The following is an 8,636-nucleotide window of genomic DNA, read 5'->3' as shown; positions in this document are numbered from 1 at the left end:
CGCTTTAGTCAGAGAAGTATTAATGGGTAAAGCCAGTTCATTAAAATATAAGTCTTAATGTTCATGCTTTGGATCTTCTTTTCTATCAGTTATGATAACATTATACAAACCAAAGAAATAGCTGGGATTTGGAAATATGGTGACATTGTTACAGCAAAGTCCAGCAGGGCAAGAAAAACGAGCACTCAGGCGTTCAGACCGGTTGTAAATCAGCCAGCAGTTTAGCCAGATTATCTAAATCACTGATTCTTTGGAGGAAAAAACAAAAGTTAATGCAGCCGAAGTGACGGCAATGCACTACCACTGAACAGAAAAACTAAAACACTAAGAATGAAGCAGAGTGTGAACTTTGATGGATGTTTACAAGGGACTGTTTGGGTAATAATTTCCCATTGACAAAGTCTTTCCAGAAAGTGTGAGTATGTGTAAAACTTGTCTGACTTTCTTGCCCCACCTGACTATTTTTCACAGCCTCCATGTTCCCAGTTCTCTTGGTGAATAAAATTATTCTATCTCTAATAGAAAAAATGGCCAAAACTATGAAAAGAAGCTGAAAAACTATGAAATTATCATTTAAAACTGGGTGATCAAGTGCCTCAAGTGAGGAAGAAAGTCTACAGCTGCAGCTAAAATACTGCGTTATGTTGGTGCTTCTTTATCTCTCTGTCTCCACCTTGTTCCAGAAAGGAAATACTGGTATGCTTCCCTGTTCCCCACCTGAACTGAGGTGTAAAAGCCACCACCCTCACTGTCCCCTGCTGGGCTGTCAGTGGAGTCTTCAGCTACTGCAGGTGGACCCCTCGCACCGCCGAGCCCTGACCATCCATCTCCCTCCCGCCGACCCTCCTTCTTTATGCGAACAATGACAATCCAAGAACAGAGATGAGAGAGGATCATATGAGTGGGCAAATCCAGGGGCTATGAAGGGGATTTCACAGCTCAATAAGTTTGGACAATTTGTTTACAATCCCCATTATTGGAGACCCCTTGGGAGTAGGCGTATGCATAAACATTGATTCATTTTAGATATTGCAGATTAGCTGGGAGTGGGTCCACTCGGGAGAACGGTGCAGGAGCTCCTAAAGTGCAAGAAAAAGTACCACAGGGGGTCAGGGAGAGGAGGGATGAGGACGAAGGAAGCACAAGTGAGAGTTGGCGAGGTCACACGCTCTCTCTCTCACACACACACACACACACACACACACACGCGCACGCACACACACACACACACTCTAACCCCCTGCAGACAAAGCCTCCACAGGCTCATCTGGGCAGTGCTGCTGGCCCTCGGGGACACACCTCCAAGAGAGATGGCCTGACTAACTCTCCATGGCAACTAATCAATAAGTGACAGAGTCAGTCAGGACTGACCCATAGCCGAGTGTGTCCCACCTCCCCCCACGTTCCCAGGGTTACCCTCCCATAAACCACACACACACATACAGACTGTCCCACACTAAAGTGCCCCCAACCTGACGATTGCCCCCCAGGAAAATAAATCTTTACTATGGGTGCATTTGACAACATACCTTTTCTCAACATGGGCACTTTTTTTTTTTTGGTTTTGTCTGCCGGGCGGGGGCGGCACGTGTGCGTACAGGTTACTGAATGAACACAGCTCCCGACAACAGCGATGTGATCAGAGGGCTTCTGATGGAGCGAAGTCACCACACTGCCATTGTGTTTCTGTCAATCTGTGTTCCCTCTCACTGTCCTCGACACACTAATCAATATCTGTGGCCTAGTTGACAGGCCTAATCTTCCCCCTTGTCACCCCCCTAAATCCTTATCCCCCTTTCTTTGCATTGTCTTGCAGCAGTGCCATACTCTCCTGACTGTCCCTAGGCATAGTATATACATCAGCAGACATACACTTGCCCCCATTTTTAGGCTTCCAAGACAGGTCAGAAGTGGGGTCAGAACTCTAGTTTGGCAAATTAAAAGCAACGCTGCATGCTCCAGTGTTCATAGACAAAGTGATGTGCATCACAGAAAGGGACCATCTGCAGCAGACACACTTTTACACACTAGAGTGTCTCACTCGGTGCCTGAGCTTTCCTTAACGCACATTAGAAGCAACCGTTTGAGTGTAATTGCCCTTACAGGTTATTCAGGAAGAGGCCTCTTAATCCAGTTTCATTATTGCTTGTATATCCGTGTGTGTGTGTGTGGTTTTACACATCTTCCTCCAACCACAATTACAAGTGAAAACAAGTCCAAGTAAACCCCAGTAGCGCTCGGCTGAACAAAAAAACGTCAAAAGGATCTTCGTCAGAAAAAGCTCTCTAAACATACAACCCGGGCGGCAAGAAAACAGAATCCTCCCATTTCAGCTGTTCGTGTGATTTGTGTTTGTTTTGTTTGGGACACAAGAGGCGGTAATCCTGTCTCATATGTACCACGTCTCATATTCACACACACCTGCTGGGACAAAGTAAACACACCTTCAGAGTCAGACACCTTAATGGATGACCCTCACATTAAAGCCTAAGTCCGGATAAACCCTAAAGCAGGCATGTTGACATGATATGGTAAAGAGACGTGTCCATTCTGGATATGACTGATGAGACGTCCCCACATCACAGCTAACTTATGCGTACAGTGCATGCAGTCCGTGCATAGGTCCAACATGAGCGTGCTTGCAGGTGCTTCTCGATGTCTCTTCTCCCTAGTTTCGCTAAATTTAACAATTTACAAATGTACCCTCAGCTAATTTCTATACGTATCCTCGACTCAACAGCAGCTTGGGTGCTTCGAAGTCTGTAAGCCTTAACTAATTTACTTTCCACTGATATAAACACAAGCAACTCGCTGCTGGGCGGATGCAGTTTCTTGAGTGGCGGCATGCTTGCCTTTGAAGCATTTCCCTCTCAGCATTCCTTGTGGTTGTGTAAGGCATGGCGATCCAACCACAGCTATCATTAATGAGACGTTTACATCACAGAACAAGTCCGTCGGTGCTCACGTACGTCCGGGCAAGGAGCTGAAAAATGGGGACGTACTTAGAAGACGAGAGGTAGAAAAATGGTCAAATGTGATTTTCTAGTGTCTCTGGTGAGTGCTGTCAGTGAATGAGTGAGTGAGTGAGAGGGTGAGTGAATGGAGAGGGGATTGAGAGGACAGTGCAGTGGAGAGGGATGGCTCTCAGTGGGTCAGCCCAAAAGCCCTGACCCCAGGAGGATTTGATGCCATTTTCCCACGCAGGGAGTCGACCTGAGAGGAGCTCGTTAACAACATCTGCCCCAGTTCAGGGAGATTAACCCCCAACCCCAACCCCCGCACCTCTACGCACTCACACACACACATACATACACACCGCTCTGCTGTCAATCTCTGTACCTCACACGAGTCCCACCGCTACGGACAGGCCTGCCTCAGAGGGACAGGCCCCTCCAGGCTCAGCCCAAAGGGCCTCCTGGAGATCCCAGCCAAAGCAAATCAATACAGTCTGACTGTGTCATAGGTGCAGTCCCTAAGCGCACACATCCATTCATCCGTTACACCCAAACTATGTTGTTAGGTGATGTCTGATCTGTACATCAGAGGAGGGTCCAGATTTGAGTTTGAGATTACGCAAAGAGCCGAGTTTGTTCAGAAGGTGTGTTCCTGCTGGAAGTTGTCGAGCAGGTCAAGCAGGCGAATTAGTGATGTCACCAACGTCAAGTCTGTCAGCCAGATTTGTGTAATGAGTTTTCCACTCATCATGCTGACGTAAAAAGCGACGCTCGAAACACGCCGCTATTACTTTTCCCACCTTGTTCACGCACACTCCCACAAGACATGCAACTGACAGGGCATGTTCTGGCATAATATGAGGAGACACATGCGAAAAACAGGATCCACTGAAACACGGCCTAGAGGACTGCCGCTGTTAAGCCTAAGCCTTGCATGCGCTGCACACATACATAGGTACACATAGACACACAGTGGCAGAATCCACTGGGAATCCGCTGAATCCATGTTCTACAGGGCTATAATTAGGTTAGTTTTTGGAGAGGGGGTTAAACAAACAGGGGCTGTGAGGTCATAGGCAGATGGAAGTGGGATATGCCTGCACTTGCTGAGTGGGCACAGAGCTCCACATGACAGGAGAGAGAGGCCCTCCGGGCGCTCAGCAGGGGGAGAGCGAGGGGGGGGGGTGGTGGGGGTGGTGGGGAGCCCAACTCGGATGGCCTCACTGCCAGAACATTCAAACATGATCATCAGCAGCGCACGGTCCAGCCACACACCTCTGGATCACTACATGTGATCACACGCAATCACAGCGATCACATCGAGAACTGAGCTGTACTGGATGGAAATTAAAAGACACATTTCACTATACTGATGTGTTACATCAGCTGTAAAGCAGAAACATCAACATTATGGTTGAGAGTTAACCCACAACTTGCGTATGCGTCAAGAGGAGCTGCGGAGGCGAAAGCCATCCCGAAGTTACATCATTTTCAGGGTTTGATAAATGACCTCAAACCATCACTCTGTCCAGCCGGCAGCAGACCCCTCTGACACTAAGGAGCAGGAAGAGAAAAGCTGCTTAATTACAAAAAAATGAGTTGGAAAGTGTGATTAGGTGACGGGTGGCTGCTGGCACGCTAGAATGACTTAAGACCCTGTCAGTGAATGCAGGGAGGTCTGGATAATCTTTCCCTCCACAAAGGTGCGTGGGGCTAATCCAGGCCGCTGTGCTGAGCTGTGGATCAAGTCCTACAGGGAGTGTGGGAAGGCCAGCAGGACCGCCACTGCTTCGGCCCTCTTGGTGGCCAGAGCTTATTTATCCTTAAGGACACCACCGATCCATTCTTCCGCACACACCTTTACATTATTAGTCAGCCACAGCAAGTGCTTTCGGGGATGTCGTTAAGTTTGTGAATGTGATTTCAGTATAATTTGTAGAAAAATAAAAATCCACCCTGTAGATAACAGCAGCTTGAGTCATCACTATATTCTACACAAGTCTAAGTGCTCCACTTGTAAATGAAGGCAAAAAACGTTCCTCTGTGCACATCAGAAATTATGAGAGAGTAAATGTCAAGGTGCAAAATACTGAACATTAAATGCTTAATTTGATTCTTTAAAGTCATTTATTACAGTATTTTCTATGCCAAACAGAAAGCCACACATTATATATACTTTTGTGTCTCAGCACTGACAAAGTAAACATACAAAACTATTTAAAACAAGTTTCAGATGACGTCTCCTGTTTCATGTCATATATTTAATGTCTTTTATTTTAAGTTTACACCACTTCCTAATGTTAAGCGAACCAACACTCGCCCCCTTTTCTTCCTTTGCTCTGGTGTAATTTATTTACATTCTTAAATTTATTTTTTTAAAAGTAGAAATATTCTGACTGAATTCTCCTGTTAAAATGCGACAAAGACATTCAAATCAAATCAAACAGCAAAGTGATGACAACCTTTAAACACTCGCTCTGCCTTCGCTCAGTAAATACTGAAATGAGTGAGTGACCTGAGGAAGGAGAAGTGGAACGAAGCAAAGAGCAAAATACAGTTTCTGTTCACCATTTAAAAAACTAATTCAAGAAGCAAAAAAGATAAAAGCTCCTGCAAACTTCTACTGAGGCTCATTCCAAAACTAATGAGCCTGTAAAAAATGTTAATCAGAAAATTCAGATAGAAATTCAACAGGCCTGAGAATGAAGTAAAATTCCACTGATTTTAAGTGGGTGGTTAAAATGATGCCAAGCATTTTTTTTTTTTAACCTCAGGAAAGCAAATTATATTTCTGTCATTGTTCTTTAAAGCTTGTGAAATAACTAGAAGACCAATCAGTTTGCTTCTCCATGAAGACAAATCTGATGTTACTGAAGTGAAAATATTACAGGATCATCGTTCGGTGTGTTGATGGATCTTTACAGTCACTGATCCCTTTTCACTTTCTGCTCCCCTGGGATTCAACCTGCTCTCAGATTTTTTTTAAAAACAACCACATTTCCAAACCTGGTTTACACACAAAAGACAGAGCCGCAAAATCATGTTTCGTACAAATTTATTCAGCATTTAAGAATAGAGGATGGTCTTAAAATATGTAGAAACGTCAGTTTAAATAAACCTTTTCGTTCAGCATAATGAGTAAACATGACACTGTCAAAACCATCACAGAAAATAACATTTTTACAAAAACAAATCTTTCACTTGACAAAAACATCGGGTTCACAAGCTAAAAAGAAAAAAAAAAAAAAAAAAGCCTTACTATAAATAAAACCTGCGTTTGCGACCCGCACAGTCTTAACATTTCATTTTAAACTATGTGGGGGGAGGAGAAAAGAAAGACTACACAATTTGGACACAGTCGAGACAACTGACATTCTACAAATTAAGTGTAAACATTTATGAAGCAACTTTCCATCCAGCTTTTCTGAAATACACCAGCCTCTCTTAATGAGGCCACATGCCTTTTCATAGAGAGAAAATATGGCATTAATTAAAATATAGAAGTCCAATTCTTCTACATAAGTTGATTGCTTATACTTGTGATAGAAAGCATCTCTGCAATGCAGTTTACTCTGATGGGCTCAACGTTCAGTTTCGGTCCATTTTAAAAACTCAGTTAAAAACGGACAACTCAAAAGATATTGAGACAAAACGCTTTTCGAACAAAACTGGTGAACGTCGTTTCTTTAGCAACCAAAAAGTTCAAGTATCCGAAGTACTCTTTTTTTTGTTTTATTTTTTTCTGTTAAAAGTTTGAAGTCTTTTCTCTCCGTCGCTCTCAGATGTGGGTGAGAGGTAGCGTCCCATTGACGCCAGTCCCTGCGGTCTGATAATGCGGATGGACGCTGTGTAACCGGGTGCTCTGCAGGGAGGAATGCTCCGCGCTGTCCCCGCCGGGAGGCAGGTACATGCTTATCATATCCCTCAGGTCCCCCAAACACGCCCGCTGAGAGTGGGACGTGATGGCCGGCGGCGGTGAGCTCGGCTCGGTCTTGCACACGGACGCCATGGAGCTCAGTCCCATGGCGCTGGTGGTCTGCTGCGTGTACGCCGGAGACATGCTGTACGTGGAAGCCGCGTTCATGTAGGTCTGCGCCGAGGACATCATCGGGTACTGGAGGCCTGCCATCTCGTATCGGTGCATCTGCTGGATCTGCGGGCTGTTCATGCTGTGATGTTGAGGGTAGGCCAACTGGTCCTGCATGAGGGAGTACGCACTGTTCGTCCACCCGTTCATGTGCGCGTAACCGTCCATCCGCTGCCCCACCGACACCGAGCTGTTGACGGCGTTGGCTCCTGGCGCCAACAGTCCCCCGGGCAAAGAATACTTGTCTTTCTTGAGCAAGGTCTTGGTCTTCCTGCGGGGACGGTATTTATAATCCGGATGCTCCTTCATGTGCATTGCGCGTAGACGCTTGGCCTCGTCGATGAATGGCCTCTTTTCAGCGTCGGTCAGAAGTTTCCAGTCAGCCCCGAGCCGCTTGCTGATTTCAGAGTTGTGCATTTTGGGATTTTCTTGTGCCATCTTCCTCCGCTGTCCCCTGGACCAGACCATGAAGGCGTTCATCGGCCGCTTCACCCGCTCCTGGTCGCTGACACTGTTGTTCTTTGCGCCCGGCGCCGAGCCCGAGTTGGACTGCGGGAGCGGGGTCTTGATCTCGGTTTCCATCATGTTATACATTCAGGCGACTTTTAGTGTTCACTCACAGGCACATAAAAAAAAAGTTCACAAAACAGCGCCTAAAGTCAAAGAGGTAGAGATACTGACCAGTCTCATAAGATGGAAAAAAAAAGTTCTGCCCAAAGAGGCAAATGTGTCTGCAGGTGCTTCTGGCTTCTCTCCGCTCAAAGCTGCTGTGTCCCCCACGGCTCTCAAACACAAGTCTGTAAACTTGCTCTAAGCTCATCTGTTAATAGGCCTAGTGGCCGGACCATGTGATGTGGATTGACAGCATGACAATGAGGAGCGGGCGACCAATCAGCGCGCAGCTCCCATTTCCACCGTGGAACCAACCGGAGCATCCAGTGCTGTGTTTTGGTTAGAGGAGGAGGGAGAGGTAAAGTTTTAAAACAGCAGCGCAGCTCGACAACCTGAGCGCTAAATGTGAGAGATTTACAGCCATTATAAAGTGAGAATGAAGATGAGAAGTCAACGGGAAATACATCCGATTTGTTTTTGCTTCAGAACAGGTGCTGCCTGATCCCATCCAATTCATTTCTGGAGCAAAATGAATCCGAAAAAGGTTATTTTGTCAACTTTTTTCTACATTTGAGGCTCGGCTGAATAAAATCGGAAGTGACAAACACGCAATAAAAAGTTGTGGGTTTTTTTTCAACCATGTAGGCTGATTTTTATGTGAAACTAAAATGCGGTATAAGCTACAAGCTTGCATGCTGCAGGGAAACAAAAGTCTTAAGGGATCACTGTCAATAAATCAATGACAGAGGCGAAGACCAGCAGGCCAAAAGCGACCTAAACTGAGGACAAACTGTTTAAGTAAAAGGTGGAATATTGGGGGGAAAAAATAAAAAATGTGGCTTTAGCAGAGAAAAAACCCTTTCATCTCTACCTGCTGTCAAACATGCATTTTGTTGCTTTAACGTCACGGAATATATTTTTTCTCAACTGTTCGGTCAATCTGATATCTTTGTCATTGTTATTAATATTATTTATTTCCCCTT

The 8,636-nt window shown here is 45.5% G+C and overlaps 1 protein-coding gene across 1 annotated transcript; it reads right to left on the bottom strand.

Moving 5' to 3' along the window:
• Positions 1–5,894: 5,894 nt before the first annotated feature.
• Positions 5,895–7,910, bottom strand: sox3 (SRY-box transcription factor 3). Its single transcript, XM_076739598.1, has one exon. The coding sequence runs from the start codon at positions 7,633–7,635 to the stop codon at positions 6,733–6,735; it is 903 nt and encodes a 300-aa protein (XP_076595713.1). The 5' UTR covers positions 7,636–7,910; the 3' UTR covers positions 5,895–6,732.
• Between the last annotated feature and the right edge of the window lie 726 nt (positions 7,911–8,636).

The sequence above is a fragment of the Chaetodon auriga genome, chromosome 9 (genome assembly GCF_051107435.1).
Source record: "Chaetodon auriga isolate fChaAug3 chromosome 9, fChaAug3.hap1, whole genome shotgun sequence".
NCBI lineage: Eukaryota > Metazoa > Chordata > Actinopteri > Chaetodontiformes > Chaetodontidae > Chaetodon > Chaetodon auriga.
The sequence above is the reverse complement of the archived record's forward strand: the minus strand, read 5'-3'. Positions and strand labels throughout refer to the sequence as shown.

Excerpts from the sequence above, each read along its gene's own strand:
- sox3 (XM_076739598.1), bottom strand. The coding sequence starts at position 7,635 with ATGTATAACATGATGGAAACCGAGATCAAGACCCCGCTCCCGCAGTCC.